At 35.9% G+C, this 16,044-nt stretch overlaps 1 protein-coding gene across 2 annotated transcripts; it reads left to right on the forward strand.

The window, feature by feature from the left end:
• The first annotated feature begins 553 nt into the window (after positions 1-553).
• LOC107922267 (uncharacterized) lies at positions 554-5,409 on the forward strand. Of its 2 annotated transcripts, XM_016852207.2 has the most exons (5): positions 601-1,662; positions 1,764-2,183; positions 2,337-3,074; positions 4,129-4,240; positions 4,875-5,409. In XM_016852207.2, the coding sequence occupies exons 1-5, from the start codon at positions 1,090-1,092 to the stop codon at positions 5,111-5,113; spliced, it is 2,082 nt and encodes a 693-aa protein (XP_016707696.2). In that variant the 5' UTR covers positions 601-1,089; the 3' UTR covers positions 5,114-5,409. The 2 variants fall into 2 exon arrangements, with proteins under 2 accessions (XP_016707695.2, XP_016707696.2); XM_016852206.2 differs by having other exon boundaries at positions 554-1,662; positions 1,764-3,074.
• The last annotated feature ends 10,635 nt before the right edge of the window (positions 5,410-16,044 follow it).

Consider the following 16,044-nt stretch of genomic DNA (forward strand, 5'->3'; position numbering starts at 1 on the left):
TACATTAAATTTTTTATTTTTAAAAATTTATAACTTATGTATGATACAAGATTAGAGGTAAAATTTGATTGGGAATGTAATTGAGAGGCCTCTTTATTATAGGGACATAATCAAATTAGTCCCTCTATTATCAAATTGATCAATTTAGTTTTTATATTATTAAAAGAAATCAAATAATGCTAAATTAAAATACAGTTAATATTGTTTAAAAAATATCATTTACTATTCAACAAAATTAATATTTTAAAGTGTTTATGGTTTTATACATGAAATCTTTTGTTTCGAATTAAATTACAATTGAAAAAACAATTTTCAAGGCGTTTTTACTTTTTTTTTGCAATTTGGATTTATTTTAATTATTTTTAAGGTAAAGAGACTAAATTGATCTGTTTAATAATAGAGGGACTAGTTTGATTTAATCCCTATAATACAGGGATCTCCCAAGTAGTTTGGAGGACTGAAATATAAAAATTAAAAAAGTAGAACCATCAAATTAGAGTATAAAGACTAAATACGTAACTTAATATAACATAAGTGCTAATATCACAAATTGACCTCTTTAAAATGATATCATCGACAACCCTAGCCGCCATCTACTATTTCTTTCCCATTTCATTTTCGATCTCACTTTCTTTTCCAAAAATATGATTTTCGTGATATTCCAAAACTCTATTTTATTTTCTCTCTTCAATTTCTAGGAAAAAACCCATTTTAAAAAAAAAAATCATTTTCTCTGTCTCTTGGTAAAGAACAGAGATTTTCGTTTTTTTTTGGGTTATGAAAATTTGGAGTTGATTGATCTTTACTCACCTTCCTTTTTTTCTTTGTTTACTCACTACTTTGTTGTAGCTGAGTCAGAGATTATCAGATTTGTTGATAACTCGGTCTCGATCCGCTTCTTAACTGGAGTTTTATCCGTTGAGTTTCGTTACTTTCTATTTTTTGTAAAGTTCTGCTGTTGTTTCTTGGGTTCTTGTTTCGACTGAGTCAAGTCGGCGTTCCGTTCTTTATCGACTGAGTGGACTCCTTGCGAAGTTCGCTGAGCTAACTCGCTAGTTGGGGGTGGGGAAGAAGAAGAACCGAAAGGCGATGCCTTCGGTGGGGATGAGGCGGACCACGAGGGTTTTCAGGATGGTGAAGAGCTCGGAGGCGCTGGTTCTTCGTTCCGGCCGGCGACTCTGGCCTGATTCCGTCGAAGTAGAGCCCAAGAGTGGAGTAAATAAGGCCATTTCCGAGGTAAATGGGAATCCAAAAATATTAGTCAACGAAGAGATTCCAAAGAAACAATCAAGGAAAAAGAAAGCTGAAGCTGTAAATGATGATGCCACTGATGATAGGAGGTTTGGGGTTGTTTATAGCCGAAAAAGGAAACGAAATGGAGTTCCAAACTGTCAACTTTCATTGAATTCGGAGCAGAAGAAGTGTGGGAAAAAGTTTCACAGAAGGCGGGTCATTAAGAAGACCAACAACGATGTGAAAGAATCGAGAATGTTCGCTTTTGTTGTCGGAAATGGAGGTTATCATGGCTGGTTTTCGAACCTTTTGTGGTTGGTTTTGGGTTATCTTAAAAGGGCAAATGTAAGGTTCTCTGGACTTGCTGCCTTTTTAATGTCTCAGCCATTGTCAAGTGTTTACGCTTCTAATGGTGTTCATTTGTTGCGGGTAAGTTCTTAAGATTTAGTTCTTAGTAACATGTATGTACTGAAGCTGGATTGCATAAAGCATTTCATTTATTGGTTTTTGTTTATAAAAATTCATTTCAGGGACTTCCTGCAAATAGAAGTGGAATATGCAAGTTTTATGGGGATAGGGGGTTCATTCCGCTGTTTTATGTGGATTTTTCTGCAGTTCCCTATAGTTTTATGTATATGCATTACGGAATGCTGCTTTGTTCAAGGCGTATGCAATTAGTTCTTGTAAATACTGATGAAATATTTAGTGCATGTGAAGAAGACAAGCCATGTCTAACCTCTGTTGTAGATTTTTCCAAGCGTTTGAGTGGTTCTAATGTAGTTAAGGTTGATAATTTCGGGAGCAAAGGCGTTTCAGATCGAGCTTCCAAACTAAAAGAAATAGGTCGAAATGGTCACTATAAACATGGTCTTTCTCGCATTATCCAGAGGAGGAGGAGTTCGATGCGGAGAAGGAGAGCTAGAAGTCCTTGGCTTCTCGGCATACATAAGGCTAGTGGAGCTCCAATGTCTGATTTGAGCAGTAGTAGGAGAAAAAGCATTCCTTTTTCTTCTGTTGTTTCTAGAAACAAGCTTAGGTGTTCAGTCCGTAATAGTTCAGCGAACTTAGCTGATGTTAGCTCTTCTATTTCGAACTTAATGCAGGGTGCAGATTCATTACAGTGCTCTGCCAATATATTAGTCACTGAACCGGACAGATGTTACAGGGAAGAAGGAGCCATTGTCGCTTTGGAGCTCTCTGCTTCACGAGAATGGCTTCTAGTTGTAGAAAAAGATGGGTCAACTAAGTATACATACAAGGTAGATAGAGCTATCAGGCCCAGTTCTTGCAACCGGTTCACGCATGCAATAATTTGGACCGGTGATGATAATTGGAAGCTTGAGTTTGTGAATCGGCAGGACTGGGTCATTTTCAAGGATCTTTACAAGGAATGTTCCGAGCGAAATGCACCTTCTTCAACTGCCAAGATGATCCCTGTGCCAGGGGTTTGTGAAGTTTCAGGGTACGAGGATAGAGCTTTTGTACCGTTTCAAAGACCAGATTTCTATATCACTTTAGATGGGGATGAGGTATCTAGAGCCTTGGCAAAGAGGACTGCAAATTATGACATGGACTCGGAAGATGAGGAATGGTTGAAGAATTTCAATAATGCGTTTTTTTCTGGAAATGGTAATTGCGAGCATCTTTCAGAGGATTGTTTTGAGCTTATGGTTGATGCTTTCGAGAAGGAGGCCTATTTCCGTACTCCGGATGATCACTCTGATGACAAGGGTGCTACCAATCTATGTCTTGATCTGGCTAGTGGAGAAGTGGTTGAAGCTGTTCATGCTTATTGGTTGAGAAAAAGGAAGAGACGATCGGCACTGCTTAGAGTTTTTCAGGTAAAATTAGTATTTTGTCTTAATTACATCATCTTGTTATCACAGTACATTTCTTCAGTTTCTCTGGTGTATTGCTTGCCTAGTAGGAATTCTTATGGTAATGGATATTGCTTTGAAATTTCTTTGTGTAAATAGACTTTGTCGTAGTCCTTCAGGTAAATCACTTAGTTGTATTATACTATCATTGTACACCATTATTTTTCTGTAAGTAAGAAGATTTTGCTTGTGTCCCAGTGTTATTGTTCCTTGAAATATACCTTTATAGAGACTTTTTTGTTCTACTTCTTTGATTCCTCCTTCCTTTTTTCATGCAACGAGTTTGAAGAGTTGTATATTCAAAGGTCAAATGATCTACCTTTTTAGCAGCTGCTTCAATTGCTTAATATAAATTACATGTTGAAAGTGATTTGATGCTAAATTTGAGTAAGAGATAAACAAGACACAGTTTACCAGGATTATGTTCATATATACGTACATATAAAAATTTAGAGCAAAATTAACTAGGTTTCAGGCCAGCTTCTTTTTTCTTGATTGAAGTTTGAGGCATAAAATATTGAATCAACCATCTTGCTGATGTGGCATGTCAATTGGCCTAGTCAACTTGGGTCAGGTTGATTCAAGTTTTAAAAATTTCAAATGATTTTGATTTGGGTCAGTTTTGGTGCAAGTCATTCTTTATTTTGGGTTGTTTTTAGGTTCAGGTCGAGTTTTTGTAGTTCAGGTCAGAATTTACAGGTCTATGTTGTCTTTGCTGTGAACATCCTTTTATGTTCTATAATTCTTTGAGAATTTGGAACTCTGTTTTCTACTGCAATGGGAAATGTTGGCATCATAGGTGTTATGAGATTGAAATATAAGTATTTTAATCAACTGATCATGTTATATTCATTTGTTATGCATGTTGAAATTCCAATTTTTTATCATTTGCTGTCATTGTGCGCCTGTCACCTCGATCTTCCTTCTGGTGCATGTACACTTATCTAAGCAGCTTCTAGCATTTTATATTCTTGATTCTTGTAGATATCTGACCGAAATGAATATTCCATTTGAACAGGGTCATAAGGTCAAGAAATCTCCAGTAGTTCCAAAGCCTGTTCTACGGAAAAGGAGGTTGGGTAAGCGTCAGGCTAGTAGTGGAAGAGGCAAGCAACCGAGTTTGTTGCAAGGTATTGAACTCTCTGATTATAGTAGGCATGCTCATTCGTGTGGATTTTGTGTTGGATTGCTACGTATGTTTCTCAGGCCTTTGATGATCATGTGACAAAATTCCCTGATTATGCTTGTTGATGCATGGGGCAGTGGTAAAAGGGTCCGTGGTTTGGACAAGGTCTATATATGGTGTCAAAATCATACATTTTTACCCAAGCCCATTTTTACCTGTCCATATTATTTATAAAAATAATGTTATTTTTATTTAATATTTATTAATATATTTATATTTTCTTTTCTTAAAAATAAGTCAAGTCAGGCTTGACCTAATGAGCTTATTTTTTGCTGAAGCTCATTTTTGAGTCTAATATTTTTGCCAAATGCATTCGAATATTGAGTGAATCTTCGGGCTCGAGTGGAAATCCCATCTCTTGGACAGGTCTAAGTAGTGACACTGATGCATAGTTCCTCAATTAGTGGTGATTGCAGTTGTGCAAATAAATTTGGTAGATTTAGCCCTGTTTCGGGTTTTTTCCGGCCTGCCCTCATTCAACATTTCATATTTTTTCATGTTTGTATTTTTTTTCGGCATTTCACAATAGGACACTGTTTCAGAGTTTGCTAAAAGTTGAATCTCTTGTAATTATGCAGCCATGGCAGCTGAACATCATCCCCTGGGGGAAGAAAATGCCATGGTTAAAGTTGAAGAAGCCAGAGCCTCAGCAGCCAGATCTGTTGAATTGGCTATCCTCAAACGCCAACAGGCGCAATTACTAATGCAAAATGCTGATATGGCTACATACAAAGCTGTGATGGCACTGAGAATTGCTGAAGCTGCTCGATTTATCAAGTCTTCAGATGTTTCAGTTGCTCAATTGTTTGATCCATGATGCTTCGATACTTGGTCTAATTGCCATGTTTTCCGAAATTCGGTTTCTTTTTTTTTCCCGAAGCTCATGGAGGATGACTGGAAAAAGAGAACTGGTAATGTTTTGTTGTATAGCTTTAATAGTTTAATTCGAATGTACATTCTGTATGGTTGTAAGTTGTAACTTAATATCAAAAATAACTTTTGCCATGTATTTGGTAGAAAAATCTGAAAACAACAAATATATATGTATGGATCAAGAGAATGAAATGAGATGTTGGGCAAATGTAAAAATGGGATTTACAAGGTTAGGAGTAAGTTAAATGGTGTATCTTTGATGCTTTTGTATGGTGTTTTGTAGTTATCGACTCTCTTTCTTTTGAAGTAAATTACAAACTATATAGCCCCTTAGTAAATGATGAGTTCATTTTAAGAATACTGCAAGTCAGTCCCTTGATGAAATTTGGAATTTGAAGCCTTTTTTTTTCATTGAAAAGTTCATATTTTCAGATAGTATTAATTTCACTTATTTAATATTGAGTTAGATATGGGACTATTTTACTAATAAAGGCCCATTTCCAATTGTATTTACGGAAATGAGTCATTTTTCATTATTTATCGGAATAGGCCGAAAACTCCAAAAAGTGTCTACGTAGAAGCGTTTTAAAGGAAAATTCTAGCAAAACGCGTCCCTGAGGAAGCGATTTTGTCATGTCAGCACAATATGCTGATGTGGATGCACTTTGCTAATGTGGACGCGCTTTGTTGATGTGGCAAAATCGCTCCCTCAGGGACGTGTTTTAGCCCGTTTTTTTTTACCAATGGTCATTTAAAATTTTGATCATTGGGGCGTCCAACAGTAAAAAAAAAAACTATAAAAAGCCCCTCCTGTTTTTTTTACACATTTCTTCCAAATTTCTTAAAAAAGCTATCAAATTTCTCATTAAATTTATCAAAGCTCTCTTTAATTAATTATTTCCTTTAATTTTTTTAAATTAGTATTATATTTTTATAATTTCAAAAATATTTGATCGTATTAGCAATGGCTGGGAAATTAATTCGTCTCGATCATAAACATATCTTCGTCGAACAAATGAAAATGGTAAGGGTCAATTTCAATTTTTGAATATTATTGAATATTTTTTTCATTTATGTAATTTTAATTCATTTTTATTTTATAATTTTTTATAACAGCCTGTAGATCGGGTGTTACAATGTTATATTCGTAATATATCTGGTCCTCTACCACCGTTGATAGAAAATTACTTGAGGGAAACGAGTTTTTGACATGTGGCCAATATAGGTCGGGGTGCAAGTTGGACCTGAAACTCATTAGCACGTTCATAGAGAGGTGGAGACCCGAGACACACACATTCCATCTTCCATGCGGAGAGTGTACCATCACTTTAGAGGACGTGCAGTTACAATTGGGATTGTCGGTAGATGAGCCCGTATTCACCGAGTCCGTACAATTTGTTGATTGGGGAGCCAGATGCTACGACCTTTTGGGTGCGATCCCGGATAATATTTACGGAGGTCGGATCGAGATGGGCTGGTTACGAGACACATTCCCGGAGTTGGGGAATGATTCGACTGAAGTAGAAAGAATACGATATGCTAAGGCATACATCCTTGAGATCATTGGAGGTTATCTGATGGTAGACTTGTCACGAAACCTCGTACATTTGAGGTGACTGCTGAAACTCGTTGATTTTAGAGCAGCTAATGAACTTAGTTGGGGGTCTACCGTATTGGAAACATTGTATCGAGAGATGTGTGGGGCGACACCACCAAATAAAGCCAAAATCCAACATTGTACCGAGAGATGTGCGGGGTGACACCACCAAATAAAGCCAAAATTGGAGGTTGCCTATCACTACTACAATCATAGGCTAGGTTTCACTTTCCATTTTTATGTCATCGAGTGAACCACCCATATATATTTCCACTCATAACGAGGTAAAATTTATATTAGATTTTACAATTATTACATAGATTTAAAATATAATTTTATGCTAAAAATTTATTTAATTAGGTGGAACCATTCGACGAGTTATGTTGGAATACCTACCGCTCTTGAAGATATACGACCCTTTAAGACCCCGAAATTTTGACAAATTTCTTTTCTTTTCTTAGGAACACATACAAGATTCGTCACTACAAACAGGATAATGGTAACCCCACGATTAATTACTTCATTTATGAATTTCATAGTAATAGAAATACATGTCCTACCGAAACAGAATTTGTAACTTGCTATCCTCTTGCCTAGCGGGCAAGGATTTACCCCCGTGGAAAAGATGATTCATTCGGATCCACATGAAAGCCCAACTCCATTGCATTTCCAGAATCCATGTTGTATATTTGAAAGAGGTTGACCTCCTTGCTTCTCTCATGGTACAATCCTCTTCCCGCTGAGCCCCCTTTCTCCCCGGTCTACAGAGACAAAATGGAATGTAGGACTAGGACTGGCGCCAACAGTTAATCACGGAAGAAAGGACTCACTGAGCCGGGATCACTACTAATATAATCTAACTAATACTAATCTAATACTAATAGAATAGAATACGGCTTCTATTAGACCAACGATCGGAAGCGCATGTAAGTATTAAATAAAATATATATGCATAACATAGTCATTTCATATTTAGTATTTAGTATTATGTATATAACTAATATTTTTATCACGTTCATATAGTTTCAATGGACACCATACGAGGATCCGACAATTCGGGCAGTAATTCCAGATAAATTCTTTCAAAATCTGAACATTTGGCATGTTAAGGTCCCATTGGTCAACTATGCTACTGTGGAGATGCACCAGACAGATAGAGTGTTGTGACAATTTGGATTCTGACAACCGATTCCCGTGACACCTAAGGTGCTCGATGATGAGCACAAAATCAACTTACGATAATCGCATACAAATTGGTCAGTATTCTTCTCTGAATATATCGAAATTTGGGAAAATCGGTATGATCATATACCTACTCGCGAACCGATAATCATTCTAGAGTTAGCGTGCATGTCAGATTACATGCCATGGTTTAGGATCCATGGCAAGGCATATTTGCTCTCGGAAGAGCAGAGGCGTTGGCAAATCCGTGTCAAAATGGAACGACGAGGCCCTTTAAATCAAAGGAGAAGGGATGACGACACGGGCCTATCAACAGCGCCTACACTATCACTAGGCCCAATGCCTCAAGCGACGACACACACACCAGAGTCCCTTTAAATTATGCCAGGTGCGTATCCTAACCCTTATATGTATCATAACCCTTATATATTTCATTTTCCCAGTCCTATGCCAGGTTGGAATGCATAGCCCGGTGCATCTCCTTTCCCGATAACTCCAACTCAACCGACAATATATAGGTCATCATCGCAAGAGGCACCGTAAAGGAGCTCATCTCATTTTCAATCCCCATCGCCTTATGGGATTCAAACACCTCCGCCATGGGTGATGTAAACACCTCTCGTTCTTTATTCTATCAAGGTGGGTCATTCTCCTAACACCCACAACCAGAACAACCACAACCCTCGCCGGAAGCTGAACCAAGAAGGAATCCAGCATGTAACCATTGACCATTCCCATGTGGCACTGATTCCGACCGGCACATACATTAATTTATTTTAATATATTTGTACAAATTGTTTTTATATTCTTTCATTTAATAAAATAAAAGTTGTTTTGAATATTTTAATAGCAAATTATTTTTATATTTTGTCTTATTTAATAAAATAGAAGTTCTTTTGAATAAGGTAATAGCAATAATGCAACAAAGTTTCATTTAAGCAATTATCAACTATTTCGATCTAGACATGTTCGAATTGTATGACCTGGGTTCCTACACCATCCGCACAACTTCTGTTGGTTTGTTCTTTCCCGGAATCCATATTATCACGTATTCTACTTGAGCAAGGTCGACCTTTTGGTTTGCGACATAATTCTCTATCCGGTAACAACTTAAACGGAGCAAGCGATACGAACGGCCACTTACGTTTATCTGGGACCGGTGGGAATACGTGTTTCCACATATTGTATATGTATTTTATTTTGTACACTGTCGACATAGCTCATGGGATCTAAACGGAGATTCTGACAAGCTGCAATTGCATGAGCGCATGGATAACGAAGTGTGTCAAACGTCTCACAATCGCAAGTCCTATTTCTTAAGTGTATACGATATTGTACGCCGGTATCGAACTCCGTCACACGAAACCATAGGTTGTCGCGATCGTGGACATACTATGTGCATGGTGTTGGCCCGCGTCTTCGCCTTGTTAATTTCTTGCAATACCTTCTGGCACCGTACATGGCCTCCCTGCATTTGGCCTTTATAACTCGCTGCTCGCTTTGGAAATAGTACCGTCAAACAGAAATATGTCTCTCACACCACCGAGGTTATCGACAAATGACACGTTCCTTTTAGAACAAGATTTGTACATTTAGCCAGATTTGAGATCATATGACTATATCGTAGGCCGTCATCGTATGCTTGTGTCCATTGATCGAAAAGTATGTTAAAGAGGTAGTCTGCGCCTTGATCGTTAACTGACCTTAAAATCGCCAACATCTCATGAAAACGGTCCTTATTGATCTCATACCTTGTCAATATAAGTTGCTAGTGAAAATTACATATCACTCTTCCATTCAGAATAAATTGAATATTACAAACGAAATTATATTAATAGAGATTAAATACCCATATTGGTCATTTGCCGTCATTCAGTGGTAAACCGATATTGCCCGTAGTATTTAGACGCAATGTGCCTTAGACAATATCAATGGTGTTTGCTATCCCATAGGCTTCTCTGTCGCTCAATTGCGGCTAGGATTCCAATGCCCCGATTCGATATAACGCAGATATCAGGTTGGGGGCAGACATACCTCCTTAACCTAGAAAGAAAGAAATCCTAATCATCATCTGACTCCCCCGGTGTTATTGTAAATGCAATTGGAAGGATTCTCCCACCGCCATCCTGTGCCACAGTTAGCAATAGCCGATGGGCATATCTACCATACATAAAGGTACCGTCAATTTGTACCAATGGCTTGTAGTACACAAATACGTCCCGACATTACTTAAAGCTCCAAAACAGATGCTTAAACACTTGGCATCTACGGAGCAAGCAGTCGTTGTAGTATGCAGGGCCCGTTCTAAGGTCTATTATGCAACCTGAGACGTACCTCTCCAGCACTTGACACCACTACCACACCTCATTATATGAAGCGTCCCACCCACTATATCTATTTTTCAACGCCTTCTGCTTAGCTATCCAAGCCTTACGGCAAGAGGGCATGTACCTTAATTGGTTATAAATATTGGCAATTAAGACCGACACAGAAGTCCTGAGGTCCACCTTCACAATCGGTAGTATTAAGCTAGCTATCATATCTGAATCCATCTTGGAATGATCTTGTGAAACACCTGTCAACGAAGTACGTTAAATAATGCAACATTAAGTAATAACAGTATTATTCAAAAACCCTAAACACCCAGTGATACTGTATTGGCAACACAGGTATATGGACCTTTGTACTTTTTTATTTCCCACAAGCCTGTCTTTTTCCTAACCAAAGCCATGATTTTTCATGAACATGTACCGTCTTACATTGCACATTTGGCCTCGAACTTTTCAGAATTGGATTTAACCATGTGATAGTTAACCCCGTTCATGATGTTATGTTATTTCAATGCACCAAGAAAACTATCCTTACTGGAAAACTCTTTACTAACTTCCAATTCACCTGAATCCAGTGATGAACTTGTACGGTCACGCCTTCTATGTGATAGATCTGGAAACTCTAACGCATCATCTATCAATAGATTGACATTATACATGTGGGCTAGAGGCGAGTACACCATGAATCACAGATCTTTTTATTTTTCATCTGAATCCCCTTCACCGTCTTCAGGTTTGGTTGGAACAGACTCTAGTTCAGAAAATAATGCTACTTCTGCATTATTAGGGTCGGGCTCTCAAGGTAAATCCATATTAGGCTCATCATCCAACCCACCATCATCTGCAACGTACAAGGTTTCCTTGCTGGTGGACGTCGTAGGGAGTACATCATCCCTTCTTGTAGATGTTTCGTAATGTTCCTAATTAGAAGTGGATTGCCAACTACTAGAAGTTGATATCATTTCCCAGTACGTATTTTCAGCATCGAACATCGACCCACCGAGGTGCATGTCCCATCCACTAACCGAGTGTCGTGTAAGAGTTATGTATTCCATACTGCCACCAAACAAGGGTGCTTCTATGTTCTGCCTCCCATTAACAGAGTGTCAAGTAGAGGTCGTGTACTCTTCTCGAACAGCAGTAGATGTTGAAGTCTCAAATGATTTACTTGGCGATGAAAATTGTACATATAACTCAAGATAGGGTGATCCACTAGCGAAATGAGTCTACATCATCACCTCCAAGCTATGACCACCTTTGATATCAAATGAGTCATATATCACAGGACCAACCGAAGCACAAAATCGATACTTAATAGACGAAACTCTCATTGGCGTCGTTCAGAAGATTTTGCACCTAAGTATTTTACGAAGTTCTGTCAAATATCTGTTATGGTTAAAAACCAATCACATTGTGTTCTCCGATAAAAAAACAACGCGGTTCTGGGTGTCACAGATATCACCATCATAGTAAATAATAGCACTAATATGTTCACTCATCTTCAATTTCTATTTTGCTTAGCCTCTTTAATTTTTTTGCTGTAACTTATGCAACATGAGAATGAAATTTGGATCATTTATAGCCTAAGGCCAAACAGGAACTACTGTAGAAAAAGAACGTCTATGTGGGAGCCTTTTTCAGTAATTTTGCTAACAGTGCATATTGCTTGAAGTATTTTTGACACTATTTTTTCAGAACTGCCTTCTCAAAATTATTTTTATAAGAACTACTGTAGAAAAAGAGCGTTCACGTGGGAGTTTTTTTCAGTAATTTTGCTGATAATGCATCCTGCTTGAAGCTTTTTTGACATTATTTTTTCAGAACCGTTTTCTCAAAATTATTTTTTCAAGAACTACTGTAGAAAAAGAGCATTCACGTAGGAGCTTTTTTCATTAATTTTGCTGATAGTGCATCTTGCTTAAAGCGTTTTTGACATTATCTTTTCAGAACCGTCTTCTCAAAATTATTTTTTCAGGAACTACTATAGAAAAATAGCGTCTACGTGGGAGCTTTTTTCAGTAATTTTGCTGATGGTGCATCCTACTTAAAGCGTTTTTGACATTATCTTTTCAGAACTGTCTTCTCAAAATTAATTTTTCTGAAACTACTATAGAAAAAAATCTTTCTTGTCAATATAAACCCTTCTAAACCCTTAACCTAAACCCTTTTACAAAAACCCTAAAAGCTAAACACAAAAATTATTTTAAAAAACTAAACCCTAATTTAATTTATTTATTTAAAACCCCTAAAATCTAATTTAATTAATTTATTTAAAACCCTTAAAACCTAATTTAATTAATTTTTAGAAAAATTCTAAACCCTAATTTATTTTTTAAAATTCTTAAACTTTAAATAAATAAAACCCTAAATTATTTTAACAAAACACTAGTACTACAACCTTAAAACCCTAAACTTACAATCCTTAAGCACTAAACATGCAAATAGCTCTAACCCTAGAAAAATATGGGCTAAAATGCGTCCCTGAGGGAGCGATTTTGCCATGTCAGCAAAGCGCATCCACGTCAGCGCATTTTGTACAGACATGGCAAAATCGCTCCCTCAAGGACGCGTTTTGCTGGAATTCCCCCTAAAATGCTCCTACGTGGACGCGTTTTGGAGTTTTCGACTCATTCTGATAAATAATAAAAAAATTAACTCATTTCCGTAAATAAAGTTGGAAATGGGCCTTTATTGGTAAAATGGTCTAGATATGGATTCTTATAATTAGAAAGTATTCACGTCCATAGACCCACATTATCCAAATAAAGGTTATCACTTTTTTGGAAGCTTGAACTTGGGTGAATTGAATTTTACAAGTGAGCATCAATTTATCACTAAATCAATCATGAGATACTAAAATTTTGCAAGTACACCTTGAAGGGATATAGTTTTAAAAAATTAATTGGTAATAAGTAAAAAATCCTAAATGTTTTTTCTTTTTTTTTTCTCTAAGTCATTTGTTTTTTTTCCTTCTCATTCATTGTACATGTTCTCTCTCTCTTCAATTTGTAGATCTATTTTGTGGGTATCTTTGTTGTCTTTATAAGTTATGATGGTTAGATGACGGTGCTTGTCGTTCGCTAAAACTCCACCGTCCACCAGTAAATTTTCTTGAAAAGTGGGTGGCTTTTTGTCGACTTCTTAATTTGTTTATGTTTTGAGAGTATTTTAGAATAATAAATGATTTCACGTGTGGATTTGAACCTGTGTTGTCTTAAGTTTTATATTTTTTTGTTTGTTTTTCCATTGTTTAATAAGTCTTCAGTTTTTGAAGTTTTTGTCTGTTCTTGTAGTAAATTTTTTAGTCTTGTTTATGCATGCAATCTTAGTTTTACAAGTGATTTTAGGGATGATTTTGTTACCGTCCTCTCTAGTTTGGTGAATGCTTGATTCTTTTGTCGATTTTTGTTTGCCACTTTGGACCATCTGGAGCTGATTTCCTTATCATATTAAGTACTTGTAATCATTTCAAATACGTCGTACTTGAGTTGTGATAAAGCCAATTGTCAACGTGTCATAATGTTTTATTGATGCTGTGGCTAAAACCTTTTTTGTGTTGATGGAGTTTGTCCTTCATCATCTATGACGAGTATTTGTTATTTATTTCTTTGAATTATATGGTTCCATTCATTGAATAAATTTATCTTTAAAAATATGAGAAAATTTTTATATACTAAATCCAGGAAAAAAAAACCCAAACGTTATAAACAACAATGATTAAATCTCTTATTAAGATATCAAAAAATAGGGTTTAAATTCTATTATTATCATCTTATTTTTTCATTTGTAATTTGTATCAATTTAAAAAAAATGACTCAAATTATAATAACTTTAAACATAACCCACAAAGCCGAAAGCGTGATTGACATATTACTTTGTTTAAATCTGATAAGAGTTGAAGCAATGCTTTATTTTAGGCCCAAACAGCTTAACTGGGTGAGGCTTTCGTATAATTTATTTTGATGATTCCAGAAGGCCCGCATAAAACCCTAAGCCCTAAAAGTCTTACTATGTTGCACCTAGAGGTGATCCCGGCTCGGCCTAGAAAAAATTTTAGGCCCGCCTGAAATATGGGCCTAAAAATTTGTCTAAGCCCGGCCCAAGAAAATTCCTAAGCCCAAACTTGGCCCGGCCTGGCCTGGCCTGGCCCGTTTTTGGTAGAAAAATACAACTTAAAATGAAAAATTCAAAAAATTACACTAATAACTCAAAACAAGAACATAATCCGCCTCAATTAATGTGTGAATTTCTTTTAACCTCATTGAGTGCAACGTTTTAACCAAAAGAAAATGTTCTATATGTGATATATTTATATTATTTTTACTTTTCAAATATAAAAGTGAAGAATTATATTGATTCAAAAAGTTACAAATTTTATAACATTTTTCAGAAAATAAATATAATATATTTTAATTAATACATAATACCGAACTCATATATTGCACGAGATAATAAACTAGTTATTTAACTATGCTAGCCTTGTGATACAAGTTTGATCATATATATTGTCACGTGTCTTTAAGTAATACTAAAAAAACACACATCATTTAGGAAAAGTTGCTAAGGTTGATTGTTTCGAAGGAAAGGGTGTGAGATAGTGATAGCAACCTGCCTGGGTCTGCTGTTTTTCATGGAAAACTTTCCCAAACACAAAGAAACTCAGTAACTTAAGATTCACAACATTTGGTTTTGTTGTTTTTCTGCCTCACTAAATAGCCTGTTTCTGTAATAAAACAAAGCAAAAACAAAAAAGATGAGATTAAATGAAGAAACTAAGCTTGTGATCTCAGCCCTGCAAATTACATGCTCTATAAAACATAAATCAATTCTCATCCAATAATAATTGAATAACACAATTTTGCTCTTAATTGTGCTCAGCTACCCTTAATCCTATAGCCTCGTATTGAAATACAAAACTTACCTCAGGGCAATTTTACGGAAAAGATATATATATACACACACATATATATATAAGTTGCTTTCTAGAATTCAATAGGAACTAGAAATCAAACGACTAACTCCATCAAGGGACACGCAATAAGCATCAATACAATTCTAAGATTACATTATGCATTTTCTTTTATTACCTTATAAGTTTTATAAGTTTCATAAATCAAGACCAAAACTAACAGTTCAATTGCCTCTAATTAAAAAAATATTTTTTAATTTAATTTTTTAAGTAAAAGAATAAAGCTGATGGGGCTTTTTAGTTGAAACCCAGAGAGAGCCGTTCAACTTCACATATGGGTCCGGTGATCAAACATTTTGTGGTTCCTTATGTTACAGTTGATGAAATCAAATATTCAAATATCTACTATATATTTTCATGTATAACAATATGGTTTACTATATATTGATATAATTTACCTCATGTTATAGTATATTTGATTATCCCATTTGGCTCCAACTTGTATATTCCTGATTTAATTCCTCGCTCCCCCGAAGATTCAGTGTCTTAAAATCAAAATAAAAAAACCACCATATATCATCTTATCAAAATACTAATCCTTCCCCAGCAATTACCAAAACATCCCAAACCCAAACCCTAACCACTCAAAAAGATTCCTCCTTTATCAGGATAAAGGATCCAAACAACAAACATAAAAATATTCCTCTCTTTTTTCTTTATTGTTTTATTTTTTCTATTCACCGTTCGTAGATCTTGATGCACATACTTTTTTTATTGTTAAAGTTTTGTTATTGATCTTATATTCCATTTTCAAAAGCAAAACTGAAATGGTTTTCTTTAGGCTTATAAGAAAGTTA

This window comes from Gossypium hirsutum, chromosome D01, assembly GCF_007990345.1.
Source record: "Gossypium hirsutum isolate 1008001.06 chromosome D01, Gossypium_hirsutum_v2.1, whole genome shotgun sequence".
NCBI lineage: Eukaryota > Viridiplantae > Streptophyta > Magnoliopsida > Malvales > Malvaceae > Gossypium > Gossypium hirsutum.